The sequence below is a fragment of the Protopterus annectens genome, chromosome 5.part1, assembly GCF_019279795.1.
Source record: "Protopterus annectens isolate FY-2018-M chromosome 5.part1, PAN1.0, whole genome shotgun sequence".
In the NCBI taxonomy this organism is placed as follows: domain Eukaryota; kingdom Metazoa; phylum Chordata; order Ceratodontiformes; family Protopteridae; genus Protopterus; species Protopterus annectens.
In genome coordinates, this window is record NC_056736.1 from 682,730,096 (window position 1) to 682,750,838 (window position 20,743).

At 42.6% G+C, this 20,743-nt stretch overlaps 1 protein-coding gene across 2 annotated transcripts in view; it reads left to right on the forward strand.

The window, feature by feature from the left end:
• Positions 1–20,743, forward strand: part of CCNA1 (cyclin A1) — a 116,790-nt gene that overhangs the window by 40,412 nt on the left and 55,635 nt on the right. For both annotated transcript variants that reach the window (XM_044073300.1, XM_044073302.1), the window contains exon 5: positions 6,706–6,929. In XM_044073300.1, the coding sequence (XP_043929235.1) occupies positions 6,706–6,929 (224 nt within the window). The remainder of the gene's footprint in view (positions 1–6,705; positions 6,930–20,743) is intronic.

The window sequence follows — 20,743 nt, forward strand, 5'->3', positions numbered from 1 at the left end:
TGATGTGAAGAGTACTATACTTGGCCAAACCAATGTTCAGAAACTGGCCTGTCTTCTAGATAACTGCCCCAGTTTTAAATTGTGTAGCAGTCAGCTTGTGTGCCCTTGTAGTAGCTTGGGTACGATCTCCCCACTGTGTACTCTGGAAACTGTAGGTGCAGCAGCTAGATAAGTAGTTGAACCCCCCCTTTACCAGTGCTTTACATGGTAGGGTTTCTGGGAGTTGAAGGTAAAGAATGTGTTCAGCATCTGCTGGATCCAGAGGGTTGACATGGATAAGAAATGAAAGCATTATACACTCTGGAAGGTGGCCAACCAGTAACCAGAGATCCAGTTGACAGTTGGGTGCATAGCCTGCACAAAATTTCCTATCGTACGTCTGCATATGAATAGACTGTGTAATCTTTTGAATGTGTAAATGTAGTCATTTTTCTCCAATTCTTACTGCACTAAATTACAATGGAGTAAGCAAATTAACTACATACAAGGCAAGCCATTGTAATAGTACCTCAACCGTACAGATTTTTGCATAATGTCCATATGCTTCATATTTTTGGTCCACTTTTCATAAAATTGTAGTTCTGGCAAATTAGAGGCAAATCCATTAAATACTGAGGTGAAATTTCTAAGAGCAATATTTAAAAATTGCCCCTATTTTTGGTTCTTTGTCCCACTTTTATGGCTTTGTTCAGATTTCCTGCTCTGTCGTTGAGAGCTATGATTGCAATAGAAGCCTTTGTGGTACTAAAACCGCAAACTTGCATCTAGCACTAAGGCATGTCAGTAACTGCCTCAACTCTATTGCTAACCCTTTAGAATTTAGCATAAGGTGTATATCAACTCCAAGGCTACCTTCTCACTTTGGAACACATTTAAGTGCAATGCAAATCTACTAGATCCTCTTATGCAGAGGTGAAGAGAGCTTCCCAGGCTAAAGACCAAGAATCCTCAAACTGTCATTCAGAGCATCACGCCCACATCTGAGTCGCAAGGCTGCAGACTCCAAACCCTTGTGGCCCACTGAGTACATCAAGCTATGGTAAGGGACACCACCCTCACTGGGCTGGTTAAAAATAGTGACTGGTGGCTTTCTGTATCCCAGAACCAGGATGCAAAAGAGGCTCTTGGATGCCTCAATCATGACAAATTAACTTCATAGTTCACCATGTTTGGGTGACCTTGGATCCACTAGCCAGACTGCATGCATGATGACTGAGCTTGCTATGCATGTCTTGAGGCAGGAAAGACTCTGGTCTTTAGTGGTATATGCCATCACCCAGAATGATGCCAAAATCCAAAGATGGATCATTTGGGGGAGTGGAGGGATGTTAGCTTGGCACAACTAGCATTCCTCCTTTGCCAGATGTGGTATGCACCTGTTAAAAGGCTTTCACATTCTGGCTAAAGCATTGTCCTGTAGTGCCTTTTAGGCAGCCCATCTTTACATTCCAACCCAGTAAACTCTAATCTGGAATAGTTTCTACTGTCAGGAGTATTAACAAGCCTGAACACAAGACTGTTCATCTTGAATATAGTTACAGGAACATTTCAGAGCAATGAAGGCCCTCTATTCCCAGATATGCCTTTCTTGTTCAGACCTAAAGATTCTTTGGACGCCATATTTGAACTCTTGCATCCAAATAGTCATCAAGACTAACTTCATAGCTGGCTATAGAGAAGTCTTAAGATGGTTTTACTGGCCGACTTCAACTATCCATCAGTAAACTGGCTGACCTACACTGCCAAGTGGTCTGCATGCCCAGCATTTCTTTTACTTTATAAATGTTAACTGATTTAACCACTGATTAACCATCATATAAGAGGTGCTTTTAATCACTGTGATGCAGGGACTTCAGACAAATTTGAAAACTGTTGAATTTAGTTTGACATTTTTAAAAAGTTCCCTTATGTTACAACATGAGGGAACTTTTTAAAAATGTTTTAAACTGAATTCAACGGTTTTCAAATTTGTCTGAAGTCCCTGTATCAGTGATGAAAAGTGTTTTATATAAACTGTGGACTGGTGTGAGATTTTGGTGCACTTGTCTTTGTTGCATAGTTTTTTTAGTTCTCAGTTTGTCTAGTTTCCATCATGAGGCCCCAGTATCCTGGATTTAGTCCTAAATGTCCACTTGTCCATCTCCATGTGTTGTGCCTTGTTAAATTGGACCATAATTTTAGTGATCAAGACTGGTAATTTCATGTAAATGGCTCTTGGACGTCTCCAAAGCCAATCCTTCAGCTACTCGAATTTTGTTGTAATTTCCTGAAGGGTTCCATTGCTAAAGCTGCTTACCTATGCCTCTACTTCTATCCCCACTTAATGCATTGATTTAAAGCAGTCCTTTTACCATATTTGGTGCATCTATTTCAATAAACAACCCCCCCTGTTGTGGAATTCTGAAAATTGTATAACTAGAGAAACTGATTAATGGCTAGGGACTTCATTCCATCTACCTTAAGAGCACACTAGTTGAGGGGAACTTAGGAAGCCCAAAAGTGAGTGAACATAAATGGTCACTAAAGCCAAAATAGCTTGACAGCTGCTGTACAGTGGCATCTTGCTTCTTTGGTCAGTACAAATGGTATTCTGTCCACTACATATTGGGCCACCTACTGATGTGAGAGTTTGGGGCTCTGTAGCTCCATTGCTTTTCGTAATGTGCTCTAAGTAGAGGAATGGACCATGTTTCAGCTAGATCAGGCTAGTGGCATATCTTTAGTATGCAGGTAGTATTCCAGGTGTTTTTGCCACTTGTGTACCAATCGGGGCTTGCAATTCCTCATGATTGCATCTAAGATGGGCTTGCAATTCCTCATGATTGCATCTAAGATTAAGAGCTCTGTATTCCAGGCCACCCTACGTCCAGGTTCTGTAACTATAAAAGCTTCTGTTTTTCCTCCAGTGAGGTCACCTGCAGCAATTCTGTAAGGCTGTTGGCTATCCAGGATATGAATGGAAGCTTTTTACCTATGGCATGTAAAAAGTCCTTCCAAAAATTACTCTTGAAGAAAGTCTACCACAGTTTGAGTTCACTGCACTTCGTTAATGGGGCTAATAAGGTACAACTAAAAATGGCATCGAATTTGGAAGAACTCCAGGTTTAGCTGTGAGAAGGGAGCGACTGGTAGTGGATTGCTAATCCTGGGGAGAGGATAATACTTCTGGTGGGTGGTCAGTGTGAAAGGGATAACTGGTAGTTTGCTAATCCTGGGGAGAGGATAATACTTCTGGTGGGTGGTCAGTGTGAGTCGGTCACTGAAATTACTGGAAGTGCAGTTGGTGATAAATTGATAGTATCTTACTGATTGTGGATAAAAGTGCAAATGGGGTCTTCATGTCTGCCCCAGGAGTGGGGTTAGGAAGCTACTCGGACAGGATGCTGGTAATGGCAAACTCCTCAATGGCTGCCTGGTGGATGGACTCCTTGACTGGCTGTTTCATTTGTCCAGAGCAGGGAATCACATGGAGTTGAGATGCACTGAGAAGGCTTTATGGCCAGCAGGCACAAACTCCACCCTGTATTAAAGTGGGGAAAGTTGCTGGATTAGCAGACATGTCCAGCAGCCTGAATTAGTATGTTCATGTGCTAATCATGCTGTTTATATTGCATTCGCTTGTGACTTAACAATTCAAATGGTCAGTTCTGCACCTTTTTGCAAGCCTAATACTACCAATAAGTTCATTTAAAACCTTAAAACCAGGGTGCTCGTGTGTTGCACTGCAGAGATGCTCTGGATAAAGCCATCTTCATCAGGTGCCCAGACACTAAGTGGCATCTCCCTAAACAGATCAGTAGCTTACTTGGGTGCACTATCCAAACTTCAGTCATGGAGAAGAATCCACAGCTGCACTGCCAAACACTTTGGCAAGTTCTCTGTCTCTAAACAACTGGTGAATTGGCAGTTCTCACATTTCTGCAAGAATGTAGTAAAAGTGCTTATACATGCACTGCTGCCATCTAGTGGTCAGTGTCATTTTCCCTTGAGCCGTAATACTTGTAGCAACTCCCCATTCGCTCTTAACCTCTGACGTTTTCTCTGCTGCTTAACACCAGGTCAGTGAAGCAATCCAATGCAGTAGGGTGACTCTTGCTTCAAGCTAAGAACACTGTAGAGAATGAAGATGCAACCCTTGTATTAGACTGGACACTAAATACAATTCCTGTCAAAGACTTCTGTGAGGGAGGATAAGGGGTGTAACTCTAATGCAGGACTCTACCCCATGAATGAAAAGTCCTCAATGTAGCTGTGGCACCTACTGGGGCAGTCTGATACCTCACATCCACAAGTGCAGACAGTGCTGGGAAATTCTATGCCCCTTATCACTGCAGGGGCAGAGTCCTCCTGAATCCAAGTTGAACTTCCAGCCTAACTGGAATCCTCCTATATCACGTAGCACCAACACTGAAAGGACAGGACATGTTGACTATCTCTAAAGTTTCAACACTTGCACAAAAATGAATCCAGTGCAAGTCGCTGCCTTCCCCTCCTGAGGGATCAGATGGAATGACTGGTAACATCCCACTAGAAGTACCATACCAGGGCTTCTTGCCACCTAGATTTTTGGAAGCACAATGGCCTTTTCTGGCCCAATTTGATGAATCTAAAGTGCTGCTACAAAACATTGGCTTTCTTTCCGACTCAAAGCAGAAAGCATGGTTACCAATATAAGCCTAAATTACTTGCTCTTTAGCTACATATTTCTTGCTCCTTCAGGCTTTTAACTCATTTCAGCAGTGTGCACCTCCAGGTGCATCTGCAGTTACCTCCTCCTGCTCCTCTAGGTGTCAAATATTGCTTGTAATTACACCAATTCCCAAACCATGCTACATGCAAGGTATCAGCATGGTGCCATCTTTAAGCATACATGATGGCAAACGCAACTGTAGTCATATTTGCCCTCTGTCAATGAGTAAATCCAGTGTGGATTTAAAGGTACACACACGAGTTGTACTGGAGGGAATGAGTTTAACTGGGTGCTACATTTCTTATGTATGGGAGAACATGACTCTCACATTGGTTAAATGGGGCAACTTCCATTCTATTTGAGTGACTTGAGTATGGTGTCCACCATGTTAACTTTTCCAATGTAAAATGCCTTGCTTTTTGTGCAGCTTGACAGTTACTATTGTGGTTATCTGTCATTGCAGACCTGAGTTTGGATGCCCAAAGTAGTTTGCACAGCATCTGCAGCCCAGAGGTTTGCAGGGATAGGTTCCTCCTGTAATTCTGTGGGTGCATTAACTTTTTTTACATTTTCTACACAGCTTTTAATGTTCATTCCTTTCCAAGAAATGAAAGATGCTTGTGGGTCCAGAGTATGGTTTCCCTCGCTGATGCTCCAGTTTTTTCACATTTTTCTTGCATGTGCATCTAGAGTGAATCGTGCTACTTACTTTGCTTGTGTGGCTTGTAATTTTCTTGTAGGGGATTCACCTAAGCGGAATTTTTTAAGATGTTTAATGGGTTTTTATATTGAATCCTGCTTTTTTTTAAAAAGGTAAGGTGACCTGTAACAGATTAGCATGTCTTATGCCGATACACTTCCTATACAACTACTTCCCTTTGTCTTCCTTGATCCCTCATTAAGGAAAGTGTAGCTTGAAAACTGCATTTCTTCTATTGGGTTTCATTGTCAGTTTATACAGCTGGATTGCACTCTTTAATTTTAAAGTTAAGTATCCATTTCTACTAAAGTGAAATATCAAGTGAAACTCACCTGCTTTGAGGTCTTGCCAAAGGACTTCCCATTCAGTTCACTTGAAAGCTGAGTTTCCTGAAGCTTCCAGTTATCTAACCTGGCATTGTTGCCCTTAACACTGCAGCAGTGAATTCAAAACTGCACACCAGTCCATTCTGGAACGGAGTGCTCACTTTAGGTGTTTCTGTGCAGCTTTGAGACTGGCAGTGAAACTACAGAGACTGAACTTTGCTGCCCTAATTCCATGGGTATGGCTGCTTTACTAGAGTAATCTGCAATCTGCAGATCTCATTGCAGCAAGTCATATTTTTGACCTTCAAAAGGGCCATCTGATGCTGGTCCATAGCTGATGGCCCAGAAGTCCTTTAAATCTGTATCCTTGCCACAGGGTGAATTGCCACCATACCCAATAAGGAACATTCCTCATTTGAGGTCCTAAAACATTCACTTTCAGTGTGGAACTTCAAAAGAACATGTCTGTCATATTCAGGGTTTTGCTTCTGTTCTCTTATTTGAAAGTTAAATTCCTTAATTTAATGAGCCCTTCGAAGAACATCTGTCACACATTCAGTGTTGGGAATTTCTCTTCCATAAGAGAATAGAATCCATATTCCATGAGAGAAATAATTCCTTGAGGTAAGTTTTTATAAACACATTTAAGTATACCATGCTTCTTGGGTGAAGTTTAGTAAGCTATTCCTCATTCTAGAGATGTTGGGTTGAGAGCTATGGCCACCACTAGTCCTGTAGTCTTCAACTGAAGAGTTGATATTTTGCACCAACTGTGTGGCACAGATATGAATAAGTCTGCTTATGTAAGCAGACGAAAAGCACTTCATTTAATAAATTTCGTGTTGTCCTGAGACTGCTGGATTATTTTGAATCGCCTTACTGCTTCTGGATCCTTTTTTTACTTTCTTGGTTTGCGTTTTGGTTTGTATAGCAGTGTGTGGCACAGAAGTTAATGTGTGGTAACTAATTTGGTAACTAATTTCTTGCAGATGAAGTCTAGACCCAAAGTTGCTTACATGAGGAAACAGACTGATATTACTGATTCAATGCGTACTATCCTGGTGGACTGGCTTGTTGAAGTTGGAGAGGAGTACAAGCTAAGAAGAGAAACGCTGCACTTGGCTGTTAACTATTTAGACAGGTTCCTTTCATTCATGTCTGTTCTGAGAGGGAAACTTCAACTGGTTGGAACAGCAGCAATTCTCCTGGCTTCGTAAGTCTTAATTCTAGTTCAATGTATTAAAATGAAAATGTATGTATTGGCACAGGCTTAATCTATGTGCAGAAAGTATTTAACAGGTGTTGGAGCACTGTCAGCTGCCCTTGGAGCACTTTAAATCAGTTGGGATACTTGTGCTGGAGACTTGATGGTTAGCCTAGTGCCTCTGCAATATTTCACTTGTGGTTGTAGTATTCTGCTAAAGTTTAGTGAGAACAAGATTGATTTCATTTTATCATATTTTTTTGGTGTGCATCTCCATGATGCATGTTCAGCCCTGGTGGGGTTTGTAAGATGCAGTGAGTCAGCCAGGGTACTGTTTTGCTAAGCTTATATAGGCCCTAGGGCCAATAGCCTAGTACCTACCTGAGTCGAAACTAACTCCACTCCCTAGATAATGCCAGTCTGTGCAGTAACTGAGACATGGTTTAAAGCTACAGAGCACACCAACAGTGCAAGGTTATAATGCCTTCCACACAAACCAGTTACTTCACAGGCAGGGACTAAAGGTAGCGGTATCTCTTGCATTTAAATATACTTCAAGGCTGGCCAAACAGGACAAATCACTTGAGCTGCTCCATGTTCAGATTACTATAGGTAAAATCCAATACCACGTGAAAGCTATAGGTCCCCCTCTATGACCCAGGAAACCCATTAAACCTATTAGAAACACTAAAGTCACCCATGAATATGGCTGGATGGTTAATTACCCCATTATTAAATGGGAATCCTGTACAACACCAAGTGTATATGCAGAGATTTCTCCCTGGGCCAAATGGTCAGTACACCAACCAGGGATGCAACCATACTGGATATGGTCCTTACTAATATGGGAGACTACTGCACACCCCCTACTGTAATGCCTTACCTGGTAAGGTTAGACCACAAAATGGTCTTTTTGAAGTAAAAATAAAACTTTCACCCCCAGCTAAACCAGGAATATTAAATAACTATTATAAGGCTAACCTATTAAGTGAGAACTTGGGCAAAATTCCAAACCTCCATATACCCTGAGAACACTTCTGCCTATGCAGAACTATTCACAAAAACCCTGTAAAAGTATGTTAATAGCTGTACCCACCAGGAAGTATAGAACTAACTCAAGCCACCCTGGTAGAACTGTTCACAAACCCTGTACAAGCATGTTAATAGCTGCACAGAGGCAGCTGTACCCACCAGGAATAAGTATACAACTAATTCAAAGAAATAAGCCACCCTGGTAGAATCACAATCAATCTGCTGTATAACAGGAGGAAGAAAATCATGGCAAAAATTAGGAGGTGCAGCAACTCTCATATAACTAAACTGTTGGACAGTCTACCAAAGCCAAAATTTGGGGTAGGTTTGGCCTTCCAGGCCAAGGACAACTGCAAAGCATTCAGCCATGTCCACAACCTCAAAGGCAATACACAATTTTGTGCAGAGCTCATTTAATGTAGCCACCTATACTGAGCCAGAAGATGTAGCAAACCTTGTGGTGGATAAATTCTGCTCCAATTTTAACCCCCCCCCCCAACCTTTCCTCGGGGAAATATCAAATTACTTACTATCACTAGGGAATGGATCATTAATGCTCTAAGACAAAATACTGTATCGATGGGCCCAGACAATATCCCAGGATGCCTTCTAAATAGCAGGAAATAATCATGGCTTCTGGAATCACTAACTGTAGCCTCTAAACAGGCTTTGTGCGTCAGAGGCAACTGCCATCTCTGAACAAAGGTGGGCCATCTGCAGACCCTGGAAACTAGACTCATAACGCTCACTAGTCTTGTATGTAAAGCCATGGAAAGAATGGTCATGGAGTTCAATATAGTTCAGTATAGTAAACCTTCAGACACTGGACCCAACACAGTTTGGTTTTGACAAGGGCAGATCATGCCTACTTAATCTGGACTTGAGCTCCATCACCAATGGGGACTTGAGATCCATCACCAATGGATGAGGGCAAAATCGTTCACACTGCCTACCTTAATCTGGCAAAGCCATTTGACAAAATAACCCACTCGGGCATTGACAAACTCGGGCTGGGTACAAACCTGTATGTCACCTTGTGGATAGTAAACTGGCTCACAGGACCCAGGAAGTTAGAAGTCCAATTCTACAAAGAGGCCAGTCACAAGTCCCTCAGATCTGTCATTGGACTGCTTTATCATTTATTTCAGTCGAGGCTAATGCCAGTGGTCTCTGGATGACTAAATTTGCAGATTAGCTTTCATTGAATCTCACACTGACAAATGTTCTCCAGGACGACTAAAACTAAATGCCAAGAAATGCATATAGTATTCCTTGGGAAATCTCTATCCATAACTATCGTATTGACAGCACACCTTTTTAGAGTTGATCCACTAGTCTGGGACTTGAACACAGTAATCTAGCCTTTGATCGCATGTCTACAGTGGCGAGGAAATCATTCTGTGTAACTTATAAACAAAGGTATGTCCAAGGAAGGCATTGTTCTACTGTTTTGCATTCATCAGACCGATCATTGAGTACAATGCCCCCTTGGTATGTACCTAACCAGGCATATCCAACTGGAACATCCAAAGAGGTCCCTTACTAAATACAGGGCACAAGTAATATGTCCTATGCAGACTGCCTCAAGGCCCTATCCCCTGTGTTGTCTCCTACAGGCTTTTGAGAGGGGATTATGCCTGGCATACAGGGCATTCGGACCTCGTGCTAGACTTCTGCATATCCACAAACAGTATCAGCATTACCCGGTCTAAAGACTTAAACCTTGCCTGTGATATAAATGGGACCTGCTGGAGAGATGGGTATGTATCCCAGAGACTACCGGTCTATGGAACAGGCTCCCTATCCATATGAAGCAGAGTTCCTAACTAACCCAATTCAAGTGCAACGTGGACAATTGTATGAGAAACCAGAAATTCATCCTTGGTTTTGCACCTATGTCTCTAATGCAAACTGGTAACCTGTAAATGGTTCCCAGAAATTCATCCTTGGTTTTGCACCTGTCTCTCTAATGTAAACTGTAAATGGTTCATCTCCATGCTTACACGGGTATCTAACTTATTGGATTTGGGATACATGGCTAGGCTTAAAAAGGTCCTTGTGGTCACTGGCCTACACCTGTGAACCTATAAAATTCCACCTTGGTGACCTGGTTGGGTAACTATCATAGTGAAGTGGGGCAATGGGGGGTGGGGAGGTCATTGTCCAGCTTCATTGCAAAGAATTTTCATCAACTTGGAAGTAACAAGAATCTTGCCAAGTCTTGGCTGTGCAGTTGAGCAGTTTACCCCATGTTGCTGTATCTTTACACAAAAGCAGCAGATATGGAAACTGGTGTGGTGCCTCTGCTTGAAGTAACTGGCAGTGTGGTTTCAGGTGTAAATGTTCAAGATATTTCCAGTAGCACAATTTGAATGGGAATTTTTTCCCAGCATGCCTCAATGGCTTTGACCTTTCCACTTTCATTTTTCAGTAATGAAAAGGTATTCAAAGTGTGTGTATAACTGGGCTTTTGTCCATGTTAAAGGTCAGTTAAATGCCAAGCGAGTTTGTATAAGCACTATCCATAAACTTAAAGCTGGTTTCATGGCGCTATTAAACCTGAATCCTCTGATCTGTACTAAGGTTGGTGATGGAGAAACTAGGTATGGAAATATGCTGTATACTTTAAGCAGGTATTCTGACCCACGGTGGTGCTGCAGTAGCGTTGTCACCTCAAGTAAGACACTGTCCGGTTCGACTCTCAGCTAGAGTCTTCTGCATGGAGACGTGCATGAATGTGCATACCTTCGTTGAAGGATGTGAATCTGGGCTGGTAACTCTGCACGTAAAAATAAACTACCAATCATTAGCGGACCGGAGTTCCGCTGTGGCGACCCCTAACCGGGGAAGAGCAGAAGGACCCAACAACCTTAAGCAGGTATTTTCAGTCCTAAATACACCGGGGTGCACCTAATACAGCAGTAGTTAATAAGCTGGTGGAATCAATTGTAGCTGGTTTGAGTACTCTACATTTTTGGGTTTCTGATTTTTTTTTTTTTTTCTTGTCCTGTTTTATAAGGAAGAGAACTTGTCTGGGCACGTGTAACAAAGCAGTAGGCTACTAGCTATACTGCTTAGTCCCCACCCTGCCTTCCTGGACCATGTACTAGGTTGTGTAATCTGAATTTATGCCAGTAGGTGGCAGCCTAATCCCTGGAACTGCAGTTTTGCAATTAAGTGTTGACAGCTGCAGCCTTTATGCAGGATTTTTGGTAATGTGTAAAAGACTTGTATGCTTTGGTCTACTAGCTGTCATGAATATAGTGAATCTTTTGGAACTTCACATTATATGCATCTGTCTTATGACTTGGTGTATGCTAGTTTGACATTTCAATGGCTTATTACTGGAGTAATTTGGTCATTCGTGTTTACCCCTTGTACGAAAGGGTTTTTATTAAAAGTAGTCTTATACTGTGCTCAGGCTGCAACAGCATTTCAGGTAACTGCTAAAATGTCAAGATCTGATGCTAACAAAATGCATGTTTAATTTTACCAAATGTTTCTCCACAGAGTCTGGTCAGTACCATAATTTTGATGCTAGCTGTAACTACCTACTGGGGAGTGCCACCTTAACGGGCTGTAACTAGCTACTGGGGAGTGTGCCACCTTAACGGGCTGTAACTACCTACTGGGGAGTGTGCCACCTTAACGGGCTGTAACTACCTACTGGGGAGTGTGCCACCTTAACGGGCTGTAACTAGCTACTGGGGAGTGTGCCACCTTAACGGGCTGTAACTACCTACTCGGGAGTGTGCCACCTTAACGGGCTGTAACTACCTACTGGGGAGTGTGCCACCTTAACGGGCTGTAACTACCTACTGGGGAGTGTGCCACCTTAACGGGCTGTAACTACCTACTGGGGAGTGTGCCACCTTAACGGGCTGTAACTACCTACTGGGGAGTGTGCCACCTTAACGGGCTGTAACTACCTACTGGGGAGTGTGCCACCTTAACCAAGAGGGGCCATCTGGGTTATGGAACCAGATGCTTGGTTCATATAAGCTACTGTGACACTTGAATATACATGTTTGCTGGTGTACGTTGTCCCCTGATCATATCTATCACTGCTCCTGTAGCTTATATGGGTTATATCCTGCCAAGGATACAAGGCAGTCTGCTTTCAAACCTTCAGGGCACTTTGTATGCACACAAGTAGCTCAAGCTGAGTTAACTAAAGTTTGGGCATGAAGCCCTTGGAGCTTTGCTTTGGTCAGAGTACAGTCCTAGGGCTTTTGTGGATCAATCCAATTTCCTCTTCAGGAAAGTTGTTTAAAAAATTTGAGGGGGTGTTTTTTTGTGGCCAGTTCAAAAGAAAGTGAAAAAAATCTGTGTGACTCAAGTGTAACCACTAGTAAAACATATGCATACAAAATGAACATAATTCAGTTTGTTTCACTAAGTGGCATACTTTTAGTTGCCCCTTTTTAGAATGGGTTTAATTGATATGTAGTCATTGATCCCTGGGCTTTGGGCATTGATCTTTGCCATTCAACATCTCTGATCTCTGCTTCTAGCTTAGGGTCCCCCCCCCCCCGACGTCAGCTTTCACTTTGTCTATAATGAAAAACGGGAACTTCATAGATGTAGAAATTTTAGAATCGGGTGGCAAGAGGTCCCCACCGCCTTTAGATCACTTGTAAGTGTGGTTTCTGCAGCTTTTGTAAGTATATATTAATGATGTACTGTACACTTCTATCCCTGAGTTCTATGGGAGTTGGAATGCCCTGGCAGATGCGATTGACAATGTGTGGTACATGTTGCATCTTGCACAGCATGATCAGCATTTTAAGTCTCTAAAACTGTTCTCCGCACAGGTCTGGGGGCATTACGAATGGTCTGGGGGCATTACGAATGGTCTGGGGGCATTACGAATGGTCTGGGGGCATTACGAATGGTCTGGGGGCATTACGAATGGTCTGGGGGCATTACGAATGGTCTGGGGGCATTACGAATGGTCTGGGGGCATTACGAATGGTCTGGGGGCATTACGAATGGTCTGGGGGCATTACGAATGGTCTGGGGGCATTACTAAGTTCCTTTTCATTATAGATTAGGTGAAGGTTGGGAGAACAATTGTACAAGTACACCACCTAGTAACACATTTATTACAACTTTAAGATGTTCATTCTGTATGCATGTTTTGGGCGGCCGTGGTGGTGCAGCGGTTAGCATTGCTGCCTCACAGCAAAAGTTTCTCTGGTTCGATTCTCTGCTGGGGTGCCTTCTGTGCAGGGTCTGCATGTCCTCCCTGTGGTCGTGTGGGTTTCCTCCGGGTGCTCTGGTTTCCTCCCATATCCGAAAGACGTGCTGTAGGTGGATTGGACGCTCTAAATTGGCCTTTGAGTGTGTGCCTTCTGTGGAAGGTTGGGTGCTGGGCTGGCAATTCGATACCTTAAACTCTACTGCTGATCATGAGCAGACAGGCGATCCACTGTGGCAACCCCTAACTGGGGAAAACTCCGAAAGAATTCTGTATGCATGCAAGTGTTTTTATTGCACTATGGTAACAGTTATGCAGAGTTATTTTTTTTAATTAACCATCAGTCTGATGGTATGTATGTACTGCAGTTGACAGTTGAGATTTTTTAATGTAATTTTTAGGGAGTATTTTCTAAGGATATGTCATGCTGCATAGGAAAAAAAAATGAATAACACATTAAATCTGAAGCCCTTTAAGGGGTGAAGTGCTTAGTTCACGTTTTTATTGCGAATAGCTGTATTACTGCTTCACAGCTGAGCCTTTTTTTTTTTTGAAGCCTTGTGGAAGTTTGGTGTCCACTTTCTGGTAACATTTTACTTTTGTGGGATGCATTTTAAAGTTTGTCTACTTTTGTGGACGTGCTTGCTGGCAGTTGCTACTGGTCTTCCCCAGGAAAGGGGCACTGTTTTGTCTTTACAACTGAGCAGACTACAGGTCCCATGATTGCTTAATTTTCTTTGTGGCTGAAAACCCAAATTACCTTTACCACCACAGCTGGCTTGCGGCTTGCCTCAGCCACATGTGGATGACTCTGGCCATTTTGTACCTTGGACAACACTTGGCTTACAAACCTCTAGTGTAGCACCTACAGCCACTATGGAAGAGGTTAGCCATGTCCTGACTGCTGGAGTCCCCCTCTGTTTGCAAGGGAGAGCTACACTCCAGTCCTGGGAGAGCCAACAGGTAAGACTTCCCTCTTGTATCTGAATGCTGTGCTTATCCTTGGAGATTGCAGCCATTAACATAGCTGGCCCTTTCTGTTTACCAAGCATATATCTACTCTTGAGTTCACTGGTTCTGGATTGGGTTTAATTCAGGCTATTGATCTTGTAAGTAGTTTCTGGTAAGAGGATCCCTCTTCCCAAAGAGTCGAGATCCTGTGAACAGGAAGATGCAGGTTTTCCTCTTCATACTGCAGAGATGCGCCATTTCTAATTTTTCCTTATGGGGTTTTCTCTGAGATTAATGGGTTCTGAAAAGTCATCCAGCCAAGAAATTCCTGCCATTACTCTGCAAACACAAGTCATCCAAATATGAATGTATATCCTGTAGCCTCCAATGAGCTGCAAATGGAGCTAGACACTACCCACTTGGTGCAGTGGGTAGTCCAAAGGGTAAGGCAGGGACCTGAAGTGTTTTTCTGAATCTCTCTCCAGTCTGGATGAAGAGATGTAAGCCTAGTGTTGCTAGGAAACTTGAGAGGTAACTGGTTGTGACACTTGAATTGTGGGCAACAAACTGTTTTAGGAAAGATCCAGAACTGGTCTGAGCATTTCTTTGTCACTAGAAAAATCCTTTAATCCTTGATCAAGGCCTTGTTCTTTTGAGTACTGTTGGACTCATTTTTATTCCAGGAGAACTTGCAGAAGTCTGCTTTGACTCCTTCACATGGGCTGGATTGTTTTCCTGACCATGTTAATGAGACTTCTGTTCAGCGCTCCTCTTCCATTGGAAAGTTCAGATCTATTTCAGGTTTTCTACTGGGACTTCAGCCAATGCAAGGGAAACTCGTGATTTGGGGTATCATGGCATCTGATTCTCTAATGCACCCTTCTAAGACTTTGAGAAAGATGGTGGTATCTGAAATATATTTTCTTGGCATCTGCAGCCTTTCTTTCAAATCCCAGTGCTTTGGTTTGTCAACTCTTGGTGGAGACTTGAACTTTCCCTCCCTGCTCCAAAGCAGTCCCATCACCACAAAGTCCGAAGTGCAAGGGGTGTAAAATGCAGGGGGGGGTGCAGATGCAAACACAAATACTAAGGAGATGCTTGCCGTGACACCTGAACTTTCCGAACCATCTTTGGTATCTGAAACATCCAAGTGGACAGTACCAGTCATACTAAAGGCAGAACCTGATTATAAACCAGGTCATATCCCCTTTACGAACTAGCAAAGTAGGTTTTGGATATAGCTTCACAGCACCTCACTCTACAGCATCCTACATTTTTTATCAGCAAAATTGTGTGGCAGAAAGTTGGAGGCAGACCCTACTAATGGAAACTGATCGAATTTTGGAAAGACCCTCCCCCCCCCCCCTCCCATCTAATCAACTGGTAACCTTCTGTTCCAGGTCTCCTGCAAGGCCTGGAATATGCATGGCTTTTTCTGGGATAGGAATGTTCCAGTAAGCTTTCCAGTTTTCACTAATTCAGGGTACCTCTGAAAAGTCGGGATCCTCCATAATCATTGTCACTTCATTTCTGAACCACAGTTGTGTAGACCAGAAGGAACAAGTACAGCTACCACAAGCTTTCTCTAAAGACTAGGGATGTTTGATCTACCCCACCATCAAACTTTAATTTCTGCCTGGATAGGTTCTTTATCCTTCTTAGGTACCTGATTTACTGAGGACATGCAGCAGGTATTAATGGTGACAAAAGCCTATTGGCAAAAGGGTGCTATCAACATAACCACCACCCATTCAGGGAGGGTTCTTCATTACTTACTAACCAGTTAATCTTGCTGACTTGAGGTTCTTAAGAGCTTTACTAATTGCTCTGATATCCAAGTGTCTAGGCATGAAAGGACTTTTCAACATCTCCCAGTTTTCTTTCTGAACCTAAACACCCAAGGTATGATGAAACAATCTTTCAGATCAATTCATTTTGTGTGAAGGCAGGAATTCCTAAACAAATCCTGATTTACACTTTTCTCCCTAGTCTAGTCTCCTACAGCTCCCAAATTCTTGCCAACTTGCAGATTACCCTTTCATCCAAACTTGCTAGACACCTACCACAAAATTGCTACACTTGCTGCCAACCAAACCTTCAAATCCCACCACTGCCTCACTCAAGACCTTAAAAACTGGTTAGAATTTCCTAAACAGCTTTTCTCAACTTATCATACATTGTCCTATTCAAACCACAGTCTCTTCAGTAGTGTACCTTACATCCCACATAGGACCCTCAAGCTCTGAACAAAATCTATTGGAAATTCACAAACCTGAAGGATCAGTAGGACAACCTTTTACAGCTACTTTCCAGCATTGAACAAATTTTCCCCAAGCCATTCAAAACAGCACTGGGGGTTATAGGGTACAGGCAAGGAGGTGCCTGAAGTCAGCAGTGGTAAAGGACTGCAGAAGTGGTGTAAAAGGAAACTTCAAAGACCAATGCACATTGGGTTCAAGCAAGGCACCCTTCCTTACTTGCAGCAAGGAGACAAAGCGTGTAGGTACAGGATTTGTCTGGCTCTTTGGTGATCTGTATATTCAGTTCTACAGTTCTCCATGTCATACAGAAAATGTTACTATTCTATTGCTGATTTAGTTGGACACAGCTTTCTGAAGGTTTCACAGAAAATATTACCAGACTTATTGCTGACATGGTCAGATTATTTGCTGTCTTGCAAACAACCTGGCCTTGTGCTTATTTTAGCCCACCTTAACTTTTCAATTCTTCAATTGTACAGTTCTAATATACATGTTACATTTTGTCTAGATTCAAGGTACATTTCCTATCTTTGGTACAAGTAAAGCTGACAATGGTTTATACTTTCAAGCATCTAGTTCTTTATCAAAGCTTCTAGCAGCTGCATATTTTCTCATGACATTAGCAGAAATGAAATGTCTCATGTTCATTTCATGACAGCAGAAATGAAATGTCTCATGTTTCTAATAGCTGTACAGATTCATGCAGTGGGAACAGAATAAATGTATTAACCCTTTTAAACCTCAAATGCACTAAGCATGCATATTACTATTTTATATATTTTTCTAACATTTCCCCCCTTTTAATACTACTTTCAAGATGAGCATAAACATTTTTCTTCCCCTAACCTCTTCCTGCTCAGGATTTGCAGTCGAGTCATTCAGTCTAAGCTCATGAAAGCATTTTCAGTTTTTTAGCAATTCAAGTTCAACATCTTGGTATAAGGTTTCTGAAACTGAAATGTCTACAAAATTTTTAATCTGTCTTTTTATGCAGGGGATGCAGCAGCGCACCACTCCTACACAGATGGCGATCAAAATGCTCATCAGGATGCTGCCTCAACCCCCAAACAATTTCTGGAAAAAGTCCAATGGATTTGGTCCTGGTTTGGTCATGGCTGACACCTGCTAAATCACCTCAAGATGGTTGTCTATCTCTTGTTTGTGGTCAGGAATATACGAACTGCACTCCTCCTGGATTAAAGCGCACATACCTCCTCTCGCCACTAGGGTGAAGAGCCATGCGATTTTGAAGCACCACTGTTCTCATGGCAGTCCATCAGTCACCAATGCTAGGGCAGAAAAGGTTGCATTGCTCATTTCGAGAAGCTTAGACAATTTTCTCAGTTCCCAGATTGATTTCGTTGCTCCATATGCTGGCAGTACACCTACCCACGATATAACAGTATCACTCAAGTCCATTTTGACAGTCCTTTGCTCCCCATGCCCACAGCATGATGGTTTTTCCAGTGCGCATTGATTTGCCCCACTGGATTTGACAGGCTTTTTGATTTCTCGAACATTCCAAAATTTCCCTCTAGGTAAAACTGCTGTCATGGCTGGAACCAGGTACCCCAAAAAACTGCCGGACCAATTCTCAGGTAGCCATTTATATGCTTTTCTACTGCATATAAAAGTAACCATCTTCTACTAACTTTACTATACCCTGACTCTGCATGAAATTTTTTTGTCTATGGACAGTTGCTTATAGAGGTCAGCATTATGCTTTACTTCAATTGTCCTATGCATCAGTTCAAATGTATCATAGCTCATGTTGCAATAGAATCTGATATCGGGTTTAGTGTAGCATCTATAGGGAACAGTCACATTGCAATTGCTCCAACCCACCTTGACTGTATTTTTCTTAAAACACCCAGTTCCCTTCTGTCAACAGATAAGTGCAATGCTACTTTATCTTGTGATGTGACTGAATTAGGTTTTCCCAGGTCTTGTGGGCTCCTAGGGGAACTGAAGTTAACAGTAAACCCCCCATATGCTGTTGGTAAAGCTGTGCAAATCCAGCAATTCGAAACATTGAAGGTTTCCGCATACACATTTGATTGCCTGGTAAGTAGTTCGGGTGCCACTCTGCACACTTCAGTTAAATTTGTGTGGCTGAGAAGGAATGGCCACAACAAAAATTGTCACTAGTAGTCAGGATGGTTATGCAATACTTTTGTGGAAACCCGTTCTGCATTTGTTTTCTCCGGCTCTTCCAAGTAGGTGTATTTGGATCTTACTGGATTCCGTCATCTATACTTTGGACACGTGCTCTTACTCTCTGCCCTAATGGGACCTTCAGCACCGATGGTTTTTCACTGGGGTTGAGACGGATCAGTCCTATTGATCTGACCCCCCTTTGTAGCCAGACTTTGTGCTGAGGGCCCCGATGGAGAGAAGATTTTTGTCCAACTCAAAGTTCTTAACCAGCTTGCAGTGCATCAGGTGTATCCACAAAGCTTGTTCTGCTATCTTGACTGCAGTGGGTGTCGAAAGAAGCGCCTGGTAGGGACCTTCCCACCTTGGCAATGCCCAGTTTTTTTGACTATTTTGATCCACACTCAGTCTCCTGGTGTCACTGCCACTTCTGATGTTTCTGTTTTCTGTCTGAAACAGAATTTGACTGCAAAAGATGTTGAACACACAACTTTTTCATATATTCAGCTAGTGTAAAATCAGCTTCCTGATCTGACAAGTTTCCACTGGGGTGTATAATAAGCCTTTCCAAATAGTTTTTCAAAAGGAGTCGATCCTTTCACTGTAGGGACAGTTCTCATGCTCAACAGTGCCAGGGGTAAATAGTACAACCAAGTTTTTCCTGTCTCTGCTATTCATTTTCTCAATTTGTTTAGTATACCATTATGCCTTTCAACTAGCCCTGCAGATTGCAGATGGTGTGCACAATGATTTTTTTAAAAATACCAAAATGCTTAACTGCTGTATGGTTTGACTTACAAGTGTGTACCATTACCATTGTCACTGTAGATCTTTCTGGAATACCAAACCTAGGAATGATTTCCTTGACCAGTACCTTTGCCACCGTAGCTGCATCTGGATTTTTGGTTGGAAAGGCTTCCACCCATCTGGAAAACATCTACAATGACAATACTTTCACATTTGTTCAGTTCTATGAAATTCATACAAATAGTGTGAAACTGATAAGGTGGTGTGGGTAAACTCCATTGCTTGGGCTTTATTGCCCCCCTGTGCATGATGTTTGTTACAAATCTGACACATCAAACAAAATTTTTTTAGAGTAGTTTGTAAATCTGTACGTTGTGAACACCTGGTTCACCAGCTGTACCATCCCCCCTGTTGAGACATGGCACTGCCCATGGCTCAACAATGCTGCATAGCAAAACAAATGGGGTAGTATCGGTTTTCCCCCCTCTAGAGATGTACAGCCCCTTTTCGAGGATTACTCCTCATTTTATCCATCGCTGTTTTTTCAGCTTGCATAGTGAGTCTGCATTGTTTTTAACATATCTAGATCTAAAGTTTCAGAGGGTTGTAATTCCTCATTTAAAAGAAATACTTCTGTGGCTGTTCAGCTGTATCAGCTCTCGCATTACCTTTTGAAATCCTATCTTGTTGCTTGGTGTGAGCTGTGCATTTACAAATGGCTACTTTCTGAGGTAACTGAATAGATTCTAAAAGATCTAAAACTGCACATGATTTATAGGTTTGCCAGTAGATGTCGTCATTCCCCGGTTTTTCCACTGTTGCGCAAAAACATGTACAGTAGAAAGTGTACTGGCTATCAGTAAAAATGTTTACACGTTTACCCTTTGCTAAGGTACATGCCTGTCAGTGCAATCAATTCTGCTGCCTGTGCAGATAAGTTGTGTGGTAAAGGTTTTGCTTCTATAATCCTGATATCGGAGACTATTGCATATCCTAGGTTCTGTCCTGCAGGACCCCTTTTGCACGAGCCATTCATGTAGTATGTCACCTCGGCATCATCCAAGGGGACATCCATGAGATCTTTTCTAGGTAGTGTCTTTTGCTCAATTACCTGCAGGCAGCAGTGCGGTGTGCCGTCTGCAGGGGTCGGGAGCAGAGTAGAAGGGTTTAGTCATGCATCGTTCAATTGTCATATGAGGTTGGCTCAATCATACAGGAAAGATGCCTAGCAGGGGAAATGTGCCACCTTTTCTTGTAGTAAAATAATCGTGACTGCATGAGGTCCTCTCAAAGTGAGAGGGCGGAACAAGACTGAGGCTGAAGCCTGTACTGCCATTGCAGCTGCAACTACTGCTTGTACACTGGGGTAAGGACCATGCCACTGGGTCTAGTTGTGATGAGTAGTAAGCAATGGGTGTTGCTTATCCCCATGCTGTTAACACTGTCATGTAAACCTGCTTGCAATCTACAGTTTGGAA